At 26.2% G+C, this 16,348-nt stretch overlaps 1 protein-coding gene across 6 annotated transcripts in view; it reads right to left on the bottom strand.

The window, feature by feature from the left end:
* Positions 1–16,348, bottom strand: part of LOC136983036 (regulating synaptic membrane exocytosis protein 2-like) — a 341,614-nt gene that overhangs the window by 253,953 nt on the left and 71,313 nt on the right. For all 6 annotated transcript variants that reach the window (XM_067279650.1, XM_067279651.1, XM_067279653.1 and 3 more), the window contains exon 4: positions 11,783–11,853. In XM_067279650.1, the coding sequence (XP_067135751.1) occupies positions 11,783–11,853 (71 nt within the window). The remainder of the gene's footprint in view (positions 1–11,782; positions 11,854–16,348) is intronic.

Genomic DNA, 16,348 nt, shown 5'->3' with positions numbered 1-16,348 from the left:
AATCTTGTATATTGCTAATCACATGAAAAAAATAAATAATTGTGTTATTCTTTTTTGTGTACTGCCTCTCATGGACTATTGTACACTCGCGTGATTATCACAAGCTAATAAAGGATAAAACATTTTATTCAAAAGAAATTGCACAATATATCAATTTATCAGAAAGAGAGGTGTTTATAGTGATGCAGGACCCCTTTGATACCAAAGTTTTGTTACTTAAAATATGCTTTACTATAATTATTTTTATCACATGACTTCAATTAGATAAGATTAGATAATTAAAGTAATTCTACAATAATTGAGTAACATTCTTCAAGAAACAACAAAGCACATGCCTTGGTCCCCACATCTATCTTGAGCAGCTCCCAAATTCTAAAAATCTTGGATACACCAAAACAAGATGAACAACCATCAACATGCATTTATTCTATCCTCTCTGAGATAAATGATTCAATCAGGAATGTAAAATTATGTAGGCAGAACTTCAAGACCAATGCTAAATTGGATAAAACACAATATATAAGGAAGAACAACTTTTCAACTACAACAGGGAAATGTGGGTTTATGGGACTTCATCCCATAAAGTCACATTCTCCTGTTGTAGTTGAAAAATCCATTGTCAAAATGTCACTGACCTTGCACATGCAAAAACACTTGGAGATCATTATATTTATAAATAAGGACTCAAGTGATGCTTTGCAAGAATGGAGAAACCTTCTTGCTGATACTTACCAGAACTTGATGGAAAGCATGCCTCAGAGGGTTGCAGCAGTCATTAAGCCAAAAGGCAGACTGACCATGTAATAGTTCAAACAACTTCACACTGGAATAATCAAAATAGTATAACATACCTCAATAAACCTCTGAGTTCCAATGACAAAATTTATGGGTAAACATAATTCATGTTTACCTGTGAATTACATTTACTTCTGAGCTCGAAAGTGCTTGTTTACATTTACCTGTGGATTTTGTTGCTGATCATCCATTAGTTTTTTGAGGTGTGTTATACCAACAATGTAAATTCAGCAAATAAATAACACTTTTCCATCTCTATAAGAGTGTCCAAATACTTTTGTCCACCTACTAAATACTTTCTCTAATAATCATATGTATTTCTGCAAAATTTTTATGTTATACCAACTGCCAGTGTTCATTGGTTTTACCCACTCAGCCACTGGCAGGTACTTCTCATCTGAATATATAAAATTTTTCTTATTCAGCAATTGCCAGTACTATTGCACTGGCTTCTGTATGTCCAGCCTCAACATCTGGAATAAAGACCTGGGAACAAATCAGGAAACACAAAAGGATTCTTTCCATTGAAAGACAGTACTATAGGAAAAGTATTTTAAAAAATTGAAACCAAGACACTATGTACTGGCTAATAATATTCTACTTATATTTAATATAAAATAATATTCTATCAATATTCATTTAAATGAATGAAAAATAAAAATATGTTATAATTTATGTTATAATTTATTTTATATCATCATTCTTTTGTTTATGTATATCTTTGTTTGTATTAGTGCTTAATACGATTGATGCATTCTAAAATAAATTTCTTAAGGTAATACAATGTTTGAGTCCTTATCTTTACATCCTTTATTCCAACCAGGAACCACTAAACAGCAGGCAACTTTGAAGCAAAAAACTTCTAAAACAATAGACAAACACTATCAGACAATTACACACAATTTAAAAATGATCCCAATGCTGACCTGTTATTGTAGGATATGTTAAGGACTCAAACATTGTTTGTATTACCTTAAGAAATTCATTTTAAAATTTAATAATAATCCTGGGCTAAGATGTACAAGATTGATGTAAATGAAGACAGTCTTAAATTTATGTTTTTCCATTATTTATTTGTTTCTATCACTTGAAAACTTTAAAATAAATATTTTTAACTTTTAGAATTGAGTGCAGACTTGTTACAACAATTATTTCTCATTTCAATGTAAGTTTTCCAGACATTTAATTCAAATAAAATCTCACCATTATACATTAAGAGAATTAAATACTTACAAATATGGAAATTAACAACTGATATAAAATATTATTTTAAAAAATTAACTAAAGTAAATTAATATGTCTCAGAAAATTTGAAAATAAAAAGCAGTTAATTTCAAATTCAAAATGAGTTATTTCAGCAAACTGTTAACAAAATTTTTAAAGTTTGAGAATATCATATAATATTTAAAAAATTTAAACTATGATTTATTTATGCTGATATACTTACTCTATTCAGATTTATATATTTTATGTTAAATATTTACTTATACTCAAATTATAACTATATATTTTTCTAAAAAATCTATTACCAGTATACATATATGGAAACTAAATACACTGGAACCTCGCTTAATGAGCACCTCGCATAATGAGTGTTTCACATAACGAGCAAAATAAATTGTTAAAAAATGACTCACTTAACAAGCAAATTTTCGCATAATGAGTGGCTAGGAGATGGGAAGTTCTGAATTGTGCGCATGCTCCATCTAGCACTCGTTCAGCTACCATCTTAGTGTCGCTTGTGATCACACATTTTTCCAAACTTTTTCCAACACATATTACGTATAAACATCAACAACCATAGCCCGTTATATAATAAACACACCAAACAATATGCCAAATTCTTGGGCTACATAAAGGCTATAATTAAATATTAGAAATTAATTAATTTGACTAGAAGTAGGCAGTTATGCTGCCATCTCATATTAAATTTAATTACCAATTTCAAATTAAATTTTAGAAATGTCTGAATTAAAAATTAACTATTTATAATTATTAAATTTAATATGAGATGGAAGAAAAACTGCCTACCTCTAGTCAGATTAATTAATTTCTATTATTTAAGTATAGCCTTTACATAGCCCAAGAATTTGGCATATCATTTGGTGTGTTTATCAAACATATTATCTGTGATTTTTTTGTTTTCTGCAAATTGAATTCACATTTCAGGTTGGTTCATTCCATGCTAGAAGAAAAGATGATGATTAATGCACATTAACAACGTTTATTGTATAATTTTCTTTGAATAAACATTATACATAAAATATTTGAGTATATTTTTCGACATGCAGCCCATTATTGTATTTTACATTAATTTCTATGGGAAAAATTGTTTTGCTTAACAAGTGTTTTGCATTACAAGTAAGACTTGGAACAAATTAAACTCATTAAGCGAGGTTCCACTGTATACAGTTCTGTTTTAGAAAAGCAATAACTAAAAAACCAGTGCTTAAAACTACTAATTATTTTTTCTTTCTACATGCATGCATTTATATTGTAGCATTCACAGCATTTCCAAATCTTTTATATCCATCTGAACTTTCTTCCCTATGGGTATTTTGTATTCTGGAATTTAGTGTAAATTTCCCCTTTCAGTAATCACATTTGTACCTTTCCCTTTCAATACATCAATATTAGTGGTTCCCTGTACCTCATACCCCATAACAAGGACAGACAATTACCAGACAGTATAGTCTGTTATCAAAAGATGATCTACAATGAAAGAGAGTGTCTCCACCCCATTTGCTTTTGCATCAGCTCCAATTGGCCCAAAACATTAATTTTGGCCAATAGTGATCTAGTTCATTTCATTTTTTTTTATTATGCCAATCATACTTCTTGTCTGATTGATTTTGTTTGATGGAATAGGGGAATGCTGCACATGGGCAATCTGCCAAAAATGAGTACCTCCCAAGAAGACTTTCTATGAGAAATGGCCCCTACTTGGATGTTAGACATATGAAGAAAACCCAGAAAACTCCATATGGCCAGCTTGTTGGTAAAGCACAAACCTGCTACCAACTGCCAGTGTTCAATGGTTTTACCCACTCAGCCACTGGCAGGTACTTCTCATCGAATATAAAATATATTCAGATGAGATATATTCATCTTATTCAGCAATTGCCAGTACTATTGCACTGGCTTCTGTATGTCCAGCCTCAACATCTGGAATAAAGACCTGGGAGCAAATCAGGAAACACAAAAGGATTCTTTCCATTGAAAGACAGTACTATAGGAAAAGTATTTAAAAAAATTGAAACCAAGACACTATGTACTGACTAATAATATTCTGCTTATATTTAATATAAAAATAATATTCTATCAATATTCATTTAAATGAATAAAAAATAAAAATATGTCTTAATGAATTTTTATATATTTAAAAAACTTCATTTAATTGAATACTTTTAAAAGTGTTTTTATATCCATCATATATCAATTTGAGAAATAGAATGATAATGATAAGCAGACTAAATAATAATTACATACAATCAGGTATCATAGGAAATCATTCCTCATACCATAAACACCAACAATTCTAGAAATTCATTGCTCCACAACAAAGTTTAGTTTGTATCACTGCCCTTTCTTTCTCCATACAAATATAATAATCATCTTCAGTAAGGCTGAAATGAAATTCAGAAACATAATCCAATGCCATTCAGCATCTTTCCACATCTATTAGTCATAGCACCTCTTCAGACAATGTTATCTATGCTGTCTAGTCAATGAAAAATGCTGTATGGGATAACAAGAATAAAATTCCACTTTACAAAACATCTTGCAATGGTGCAGGATTACAATGGATGTTGTAAAGAAAATAATACCTCTCACACAACAGTGGAGTAAAACTGGTGAATCATTCTGGGTTTGCCTTATCATCTGAGATCCCCTCTAGCAGTAGTCTTCCTGGTCTACTATAATTTTTTGGCATTTATGGGTACCTTTTTCATCCACTCCTTCCAAAACCTTACACCATGAAGTATCTATAGTCCTAGATGTCAGATTATTATTATTCAAATAATGAGCTAACTTTCCATAGTATTACAATATGACCTCTCTCAAAGTCACTTAATTGGCGATAAGGTTGCTCATGTAAGTCTTCAAGGCATTATCATTAGCAATTGCAATCAACTGACATAAATAAGCGTGGTCAGATTGTCAAGAAAAGTATACAATAGCTTTTATATAAATCATGTTTGGAAAAGTTCCAGTAGAATTTGCAAATTTCTGATCATTCATTGATGAAACTTATCATTTGCATCTCTACTGCAATATATTTGAACACTGAAGTTGAAGATTCTTTGAGTAGGTCAGGAAAATGCTTTGAATTTTATGTCAAATTTCCAATATAAATTAACTCAGACCTATTAAAAATATATTTCTAACAGTAATATTAATAAAATATCTGACCAATGAATCTTAATTAAATATGTCTAGGAAATATTAGATATTTTCAAGTTTTTATTTTATTGAATATATATACAAATCTGAAACTGATAATAATGATTTATAATAGATTGTATGATATACGTGGTACGATCCAAAAGTTCGGGGACTGCAGTAATCTATGACAACAAAAGCATGTATTTGAAGTTACAGCATATGAAATGAATTCTACCAAACCACCTCTACGTGTTCAGGTTAATTTCACCCATGTCATATGATTAAACCGCGAGCGCTGCTGTTTTTTCCGGAGATAGTTACCTTTGTTCTGCGACGTAATAAAAGTGGAGTTTCAAGAACAACCTCCAACATTAAATTTTGTCAGCGTTTAGGTAAAACACCTACAGAGATTTTAAAATTGCTAAGAAAGGTGTATGGTGATTCTACCATGGCGAAGTTGAAATGTTGGAGGTTGTTCTTGAAACTCCACTTTTATTACGTCACAGAAATGAGGTAACTATCTCTGGAAAAAACAGCAGCGCTCGCGGTTTAATCACATGACATGGGTGAAATTAACCTGAACACGTAGAGGTGGTTTGGTAGAATCCATTTCATACGCTGTAACTTCAAATACATGCTTTTGTTGTCATAGATTACTGCAGTCTCCGAACTTTTGGATCGTACCACGTATAACAATAAAAATAATAGCTAAAATCCAAATTTAATAACTTTTTACAATATAATATTATAAAACTAAATGAAATCATAAATTTCATAAATGGCAACCTATATAGTGAAAAATTTATATCAGTTTCTATCAAAATCATTATCTGTAATTTGAAGAAAATTTAAAACTGTATTAAATTGAATGTTTTCTTTCTTTTTGTACAATTGTGATTAATTTTACTTTAAAGTTTTCATCTTATCAATTTAAATGCCTAAATTTTTCTATAAATCAAATAAAATAGAAAAAAAAAATTAATACTTTCTTCTTTTTATAGTAAGTGATATTATAATAATAATGATTAATTTGGAATATTCAGAGTGAATTTGTGAAATAATCAATTGTTTTGAAGGCATTATCTATGAGCATAGCTATATATCAATAATAAGCTTTCTGAAATTTGAATAGCTGTTTAGACGAAATCAGGAAGAAACTAAAAGAATTTAACAGCAAAAGAGTCAATTAATAAAAAGAATTACATAACCTCTCTTCTTACTTTTTCAAGTAAGAAGAGAGGTTATAAATTTAATTAAAGTTTATTGACGTATAAAATAAAAACTTGAACAGATCTGAAACCTTTGAAATATGAATATTTGAACACAGAAAATCTTTGATATGATCAAAAATGTTTGTTGCAAATAAATTTGCTTTGATACAGTTTTATAGTAGTTGTTTTATTACCTATTTCATCTAGATGCAGTTTAATTAAATTACAGAATAATTGTAATGCATACTTTATAGATATTTTATTTTCATAAAACAGCTAACTGATATTTTAATTTAAAAAATCTGATGAACATTGATGTTATAAAATAAATTATTTTTAAGATTAGTGAATAAATGAAATGAGATCATCTTCAAGCCTGATTAGCATGCTGCTGAGTAATGATTAAAAAAAATAAATAAATAAAACTAAATGAAGATTTTTATTAAGAATTTCTACTATAGTTTATTCAGCTTAAATTCATTAATTGAAAAAAATATATTTATTTATTTATAAAATAATTTGTAAAATAGTTTATAAAAACATAATAAAATACTATAACTTTATTTCAATAAATGCATCTCATAAGTAATCAAAACAAATTTGTTTGTTTAAAGTAACATTTCAAAATGTTTAATGATAATGTGTTTAAAAAAACATTAATATCTAACAAAGTACAAAACTTTTTAAACTAAAAAGTATAACTTCAAATGTGATTTTTGATACTATTTTCCAAATTTTTGCATATTTTTACAAAAATTTAATTTTTATTTCTTTTGACAATTTCCATTTAATCTTCATATATTTACATTGTTAATAAACAAAGTAAATATTTATTAAAATATAACACACAATATATTTTTTGAACATTTATAAGATATTCAAATAAAATATATTTACACTTACTGATGAATTACTTTATTCGATACAGAGCATTTAAGTCAATCAATACAAAAACAATAGCAGACATTTACGATAATGAAATAAAATATATGCAATTATAGAACCACCTAGAGATCAATATCATATGTATCAATAATAAACAGTAAGAATCATGCTTGTGAAAATTTCAGTTGTATCAGTGTTGTTATTCTAATAAATAAATAAATTCATATACTGTGTTTAGAAGACAATAGATTTATTAAGAACCATTTTGAGCCTTTTGGTTTATTCTCAACTTAGAATTTTTTCCAATTAATATCTCCAAATAGAAAAGAAAAACAAATGTTATTCCAATGACCTTGAAACTGTATCAAATCTAATATTGATCATAACAAATAAATATTAATAATAGAGATAGAAATATATGATTAAATTTTATTATCATACTTTTTTAAAGTTAATATAACTGAGGTGTAGAGATTTCCTAATTTTTTTAAAATAAGCAAAAACTGTATGTTATTTTTAAAAATGAAATATTTGTTAACTATAAATTGAAGATCATTGTTGTTATTGTTTTTTTTTAAATGGGAGAAATAAAAAATAAAAAAATAAATATTTTTGAAACACACTGTTATTACAAAATGATCAGAATAATAAGTATCTGAAATAACTAACATTTTGTAAAAGTAAAATTTATCTGTATTACATAAACTTATTTATATCTTCTTTATTCTTGATTGTTTTTGTAATGTTTAAGAATTATTATAAACAATTTTGTTATAGTTTAAAGCTTTAATATTCATATAACATATATGATTGAAGTATAAAAAATTAAATAAATTTATTCATTCCTGTAATTTCCACATTTGTCAAAATTATTATTTTGTAATTTTTATATGTTCTTATAAATCAAAACGTTGTTATTCATGAATAAGAGCCAGACTTCTATGCACATCCATGTTTTTCTTCTTAAATTCTATGATGTTGAAATCTTGATATAAACACTATTTGCATCCAAGTGGATCTAGTCAAGGTTGTCGAATAATTTTATATGCATTTATGATTTTTACTGCATATTTTGCAGATTTGATCATTTTCAGAACATAAGTGATTTTGAACTTTGTAGCTTGTTTGCATGATTGCAAATACTATTTTTTCAAATTAAATGATCAGTCTGTTTCTGTTAAATGTACAGTAAATCTTTTTTGCACATGTACAGTTTATGTTAGAAATATCATTCCACCAACCAATTACTGATGAGTGCACAAAATTCAAATGTTTTAAACTTTAACTGTCTAATTCTGATTCTCTGATGTCCTGTAAACACATTTTATCATCATCATAGAAAGCTTTCATTTTTCAAATTCTCAAAATTTTTTGAAGTAAAATTATTATAAATGTTATATTTATTAATTTAATAATGTTAAATTTAAATATTTCAAATAGTTGTGTTTAATTAAATATACAGTAGATAATTTCTTATGAGCAAAGAAATCAAACTTCTATGCATGAAGCATGTGCAGAAAAAATTGTTATATCAAATTAGATTCAACCAAGAATATGGGTAAAACAATAAAAATCTAATATGAAATTGTTAAAAAAGTATACACAAGAATTTGAATCCTACAGACAGAAATTCTTAATTGTAATGTATGCCACAAATCGTTTCCTGCTAAAAAAAGAAAACATTTGTCATAATGTATTTATATTAAATTATATTTGCTAGTACATTTTGAAGGTTTTGTTGGTGTTATTTACTAGTGTATAACCAGCTTTGGGAAGATTTAGAACTAAACAAAAACTATATCCTGCACACTAATTTGGATTCTATCCAATGTAGTATGCAACAAGCTTTATAGTTCATGATATCAGTTGGGAACAAAATATTATTATCAACATTGACATTAAATCTATAATTAGTTAATAACTTAATAAGAGCATTTAGTCATTTTTCATTATTCATATAAGCTTATTGACAAAAACATAAGTCCACTTTAGACCAGTGACTTAACTATTGGACAAGGAAACTAGGTTAACCCAGTTATCCTCAAACATCTTGTAAATAATTGTGTATATAAAAATAAATTCAATAATAATTGATTAGATTGAACAGAAAGTTAAAATTACATGTTGAGTAAAATTTTATATTTGTAAGCATAAAATTACACATTCAATAAAATTTTTATAATTTTCTATGCAATCTAATTGACTTGACTGCACATCTACATGAAACATAATTCTAACACATGTTTTGTGATGTCACAATTTTCAAATTCTTTGTGTGACCTATTATCACATATTTATCCCCTCCCATCTAGAAAGTGTAATGTAACAGATTTTACTAAGATTTGCTTATAGACAAAAGTAAAGTATATATGCATTTCAATCTACAAATTTTAATGTTACTAGCACTTTTAACATTCATAATGCATATTTCAGACATTTTAATGTGCATATAGCATGCATATATCTGGCATTTTTATGTGCATATATATGTTCACATATTGCAATTTTAAACACAAAAATATGGCCCTTATTCATGAACAATTTCATATCAAAATAATTTCAAGCAACTGAAATAATCGGTTTGTTCTTATTGAATAAGTGCTAAGATCAACAGCAGAAATTTTTAGAACATTTCAGCAAAAAAAAACTTTTTACACTATTTATTAACTCATATTAATAGTAAATCATTTATATTAAATAATTCACATTACTAATTATTCTTCTTTTTTTAAATTTTATCCAATTACATAACAATATATTGTAACCCAGTATCAAAAAACAAATACAAATATATTCCCAATTTTGCTTAGTAATTATTATTCAAAATACTAAAGGTTAAGCATTCCAATGACAATGTTATAATTCAACTGAAACAGTGATATATATTACTGATTCTTAATATTATTATTGATTTTAAAAAAAAAGGTATAGGGATAAGATATAAAAAAAAAAGATATTGTTGTTATACAAATGAGACTTTTTAATCAATTAACAGTAAAAAGCTTAAATATCTCAAATATAACTGCAAATCATCTGCCATAATAATATGATGTCTCTAAATCAAACCAAAGGAGTAAGTAAATATAGCCATGTACTAAGGATGTTGAGTATGGTAAATAAATTTTGATATATTACCTTCAGAAGTTTTATTTTTTCATTGTAGATATTAAAGTATAAAAATCACTCCAAGCATTCTTGGAAACCCTGTATAAAAAATTATTTTATATGTTTAAAAAGCTAAATATATATAACAGATAATTTAATAAATCTAAAGGAAAAATTGGTTTTTGTAAGTACAGCATATTCTATATGTTTACTGCATAACCTGAGAAAAATGAAATATAATATAATTCTGACTAGAAAATCTTTAAAATCAGACTTGAAATAGTATTGTTTCTGAGTTAATTTCTCACATTGTAATGACACAAATTCCTGTTTATAGGGAATATTGACAAATTTTAATCAATTTAAACTTGAAAATAATTTATAATATATTTATTCTGTATATCCTAATTATTCAATCTTATAAAATCTTTCAAATTTACTTTAGTTTAACCTTTTATAAAAATATAATATCCAATAAATAGTTTTTAGAATTGAGTTGAATTGAAATAAATTCATAGATATAAACTGTTCCAGCAATAATTCAATTAATATCATCCATGATTTATTTAAGCAAAAGCTTTAAAACAAAATGTTATTTCTTAAGATTTTGTTTAATTTTTATTAAGCCACAATTCAAAAATTTAAATCTAATAGTTAAGAAATTATTTTTTTTTATGAAATATGTTCAACAAGTATAATTTAAGAATAAATCTGCCATAAATAAAAATAAATTTATTACTTTAAACAGTTGATATTGACTCTGGTTTTAGAATCTTCATAACTTCCTGTTGAAGTGTTTTTTTATCCATTTAAAACCATATGAATTCTTCTCAATGCCTATATTTCTATTCAAATAAGATTCTGACTATAGTTTTCCAATATTCATTAGTAAAGTGCTTATAAAAATAGAAACATTACAAATTATATCTGAAATTTTATACTTAGGAATACAACTTTCTAAAATTATGCAGTATACCAATAGAATACCCTATATTGTATTATATATGTGATTAATTTTAACATCATTAATTAAGTAAAGTCATTCCTCAAAATATAAAATTTTTCATACTTTAACATTGAAATAAAATGTTAAGTATAATTTTAAAATTACATTTGAATATTCCTACTTAAAAGAATTTTAACAATTTTTTTTTTCTCTTTCAAACAGAAAATTTCTTAACTTTCCAAAAAAATTCTTGAAGTTTAAATTTTTCATTCAATTTCAATCTTAATTTTGTATTCCACCTAAAATATATTGAAATTCTTCTTAATTATATGTGAATAAAAAATAATTTTAAAATAGTTAAGAATATGTATTGATTATTTAAAGCATACCATTTAAATAAACATATTTTTTATAACTAAATCATTAAATTATAATTTTAAAAATAAATTCTTACTGCAAGGAACTTCTTAATTTTGGCATCAAGTATTTCTTCTTTTTTCCAAGTTTGGCCTAAAACTTCCTCTCCTGTAAATTAATTACATACAAAAATATTTTATTCTAGTTAACTGATTTATTGTATATAATTTTAACTGTATTTAATAAAATTTATAAGAAAAAAATACAGTATTATAACTAAATAACAATTCCATGGATCCTATATTCTTTACATATTTACATATATACATATATATATAAATTCATATTAAGATATACATGAAGACAATTCAATAATATTTTAAAGTAACAGAAAATATAAAATAAATACATTTCATGTAAATATTTTCATCTTTCTTTATATAATGCATTTTCAAATAAACAGAATTGTTAAGATGAATCAGTTAGAACAGATTTAAATAAAACTTCCCATGTAGAAGATTCAGAACATTTTACTTTATAATACATAGTTTGTTTTTTCAATAAACCAAGTAAAAAATGCCTTTCCTTGGGGACATGATATATGTAAAAAATAATCCTTGAATAACTTTGTTCTTGAACAATCCTAAAATAATTTTAATTAAGAAAAATAATTTTACAACCATTCATCAATTAAATTAGAAGATATTTAGATTAAAAAATTTAGAATATTCTTGAATCTAAATATTTTCAGTTTTAACTGAAGTAAAATATTTCACACAGCTGTAACATTTGATGTAAATCAATTATAGATAGTAACTATTCAATTAATGATTTTCAATAACATTTTTGTTGTATGATTAGTAGAATTGCAAGACTTGTACTTAAGGCAAGAAGTGTTTGTTCAGCAATTTGTCAATAGGTAATCATTCTATCCACAATGTAGGCACAGGTAACTTACCAAGCTTTTCAAAGTCAATGTGTCCTCTTGACTTTAATCTGATACATTGATCTTGTTGCATTTGATTCTTAAACAATCAATAAGAGGATAATTTCAATACTAAACAAAATGATCACCATAATTAATCATGCTATTATTTCACTACTATTAATAATTATAAATTCTAATTATTGATAATAGCAAAATAATAGTCTGATTAATTATGGCAATCATTTGGTTTAGTATCAAGTTTTTGCCACAATATTATTGAAGCAGTTCAGACTAATATATTTGTTCTATAAACTAGTTATCTTTAATACCTTGAGTAAGTTGTGTGCAAAAAAAAAAACTGTAGTTGACATGTCTCTTCCAAATTTGCATTTCCCCTTAAATTCAGTCAGCGATATCATACCATAAAGAAACTACATTTTATCATCAGTTTGATAGATTGATTAAAAGTAATATAAGATACTAGTGTACCTTCTTCAAGACCTGATGGTTTTTCAATGTAATGATAAATTGTCATATTCAAGCTCTCCTGGGACTCATGCACTACTAAGGCTGCAAAAATATTTTAATTCAATACACCTATAGAATTGAGCAACATTTTGGTACTCTTTTTCTCTGGTTTTGAAAAGTTTTTTCATTTTAACATAAATCTTGAAAAAACATTTGTGAATTATTTCTTTACAGGAAAGGAACATTAATCCTCATCAATACTTGCCTTGTCAGACCATAAAGATGGTCTGACAAGGCAAGTATTGGTGTGGATTAATGTTTCTTTTTTCTAAAGAAATAATTCACAGCATAGAAACTACAACATGGTTCCAAAGTATGAATGAATAATATTGAAGTTTTTCATTTTTGGGGGTTGAAGACATGTTTTAGTTTTACTTGCTTTTTATTAGGGTAGTCATTCAATGACAAAAAAAAATTAAGTATATGGTGTTGCCAGTACAGAATACAATAAAACCATTAAAATCAATTTTCTTTTAATACAGAAATACAGAAATTTAATCACTTTTATTACAGTTTCCACAGTTATCTCATAAATGTCAATGTAATTACAAACCATAGTATCAAAATAAATATTTCTATTAATTTATGTTAAATAAAATGTGTTTGAATTAAAACTTCCATTAAATTCTAATACTACATTTTTGTCAACATATTTATGTAAAACTGGAATAATAAGAAAAATGGAATTACAACAGTATCAAACTTATCACAGGTGACATTCAATAATCTGGCAACCTCCAGATCTGAGAAGTGCCAGATTTTTTATGGTTATATATGCTGTATATATTTAACAGAAAATGACTATCTGTATAATCATATAAAGAAAGAAAATTAAACACTAAATGAAAAGCAAATAAAATTTTAATGTTCACCAACTAAATAAAACAGTTCTACAGAATTTTAGTTTGGCACCTCCTGAAAACAGTGGCATGCCAATGCAGTAAATTTGAAAATGCACTCCAAACTCCATGCTGGAAATCTGAAGGAAACAGATTATTGATGGCCGGATTTTTCAATGTCAACCTGTACTCCCATATGAACTACACTTGTACAAATATAGACTCTAAAACCATCTAATCCAGTAAAAACTCTTTATTCAAAAGTTTTCAATTGTCTTAAACAATCTACTTCAGGAAAAATTACATTCTAAGAGAACAAATGCCTAGCCTTAGGCATTTTAGAGTTGGTAAAAGTATTAAAGAAATGTCATATGTAATTTAATAAAGAAGAAAAAAACAATAAAAAAAGAATTTGCAACAGAAATTTGTGTAGAGCATAAGAATGAAGTATAAAAGTGAAAAAAGATATGAAATAAAAAATTAACAATGTGATGAAAACTTTAACTCAAAAATTATAAACACAGAAATTAAATAAAATGAATCAAAGCCAAACTGCTATTCAAAGAAACCATCTCTATAGTCTAAAGTTAAATGCTTTAAAATAAAAATAGCATTAAAGAAATTTGGATTATACAATAATAAACAAAATTTTAAAATATCTGAAATTTAGAAATATGTAATATTAAGAATTAAAAAAATAACTCATATTTGGTCAAAAAGTCTAGAAATGTTCAATTTATTTTTCATTCATTCATAACATGATAATGAGTCATATTTGGATTGCTGTAGACATATAAAAACATAATAATGATTCACAAACAGCAATAAGAAAAACACAGGAAACTCAAAGTTTCTAAATATGCACAAATCATATGTAAATTATGTCTGTCACATTTCCTCAAAAGTACTCTTAATCACATTTGATGTAGCATTGTTTTTGCAATTAATCTGTGAGGATGCAATCATGCTACTGAGTTTCTAAGATACTTTCAACATGCCTGTACAGATAGAAAGTGCCTCTTCTGCACTCTGTATCAATCAATAAACAGTACCAATTGACAAAAAGTCTTTTAATCCTCTATCCATATCTCTTTTATAAAAAAGGAAAATTTCACATACCACTAAATATTCATAAACTGGAAATAGTTAAAGAATGTCAAATAATTTTAAACAATCACTTCATAATCATTCATTTTTAATTATTAATTTGCAATTTAAATACTACTACACTTCTTTCAGTAATATACAAGATTAGTAAAAAAAAACTCCAAGGTTTTACATCATCTCACTACACACACATTATTAAACATACTGTGAGGTATGAAAGGGTATTTGTTCTCCCACTAAGGCAAACACTAGTGATGTAACGAATAGTATATTCAGCCTCAGCCGAATACCGAATATTCGGCCAGGAGCATGGCTGAATGGCTGAATATTCAGCTTGATTAATGCACATAAGAAAATTGGCATGCAAACTGCATTATGGCAAGGATCGCGCACCCTGCTCTATTTGGCCCGCTGTCGCTACAATTTTTTCTTCCAGTAGGTCTAAATTATTTAAATTAATTAATTAAATTATAATTATTAAAGTTAATATGAGATGGAGCCTAACGTCTACTTCTACTGCCAAATTGGTTTATAATTTATGTAATAGCCGTAAATAGCCCGATATGATTCGGCAGTTGTTGGTATTTAGATTTAAGTTATAACTTATAAGTTATTTTATTTGCAATCGATCTTTTTAACTTTTAAGCACTAAAATTTTGTTTTTACTACATATTTGTATACTGAAAGTACCCAAAGGATATACTTTAGTGGAGACATATAGTCTAGTTTCTCCCCAGTTGTGGAACAGTTCAAATATATTATTGGGGGTTTCTATTTGTGAAGTTTTGTGATATTTTGTTGCTTTTGTTTTTGTCAATATTTTTAAAATTAACATGATTTCAAATGTTATCTTTTGCATATAATGAGAAAGTTTTGTGATATTTTGAAGAAGTTTTGTGATATTTTGTTGCTTTTGTTTTTGTCAATATTTTTAAAATTAACATGATTTCAAATGTTATCTTTTGCATATAATGAGAAATGCTCATTCTTTGCTTTATATATAAAATAAATTATATATTAGTTACTCATCTTCTAGAAATAGATAAATAATTCTTTCATTAAATACAATAAGTTTCAATAAAACGTTTTGTAAATCATTTTAAAATATCGTAAAAATATTAAAATATACGCGAATACGAATATAACATAATTAACTAAACAATAACATCAATGCCCGACACATTCTAACGTACACGCCATCAATGCCATAAGATATCTGGCTAGATAAAGGCTGTAATATTATTTAATTACAAAATAATTT

The sequence above is a fragment of the Centruroides vittatus genome, unplaced genomic scaffold (assembly GCF_030686945.1).
Source record: "Centruroides vittatus isolate TY-2023 unplaced genomic scaffold, ASM3068694v2 contig_875, whole genome shotgun sequence".
Classification (NCBI taxonomy): Eukaryota; Metazoa; Arthropoda; class Arachnida; order Scorpiones; family Buthidae; genus Centruroides; species Centruroides vittatus.
Note: the sequence above shows the minus strand (reverse complement) of the source record. Positions and strands in the feature narration are given on the sequence as shown.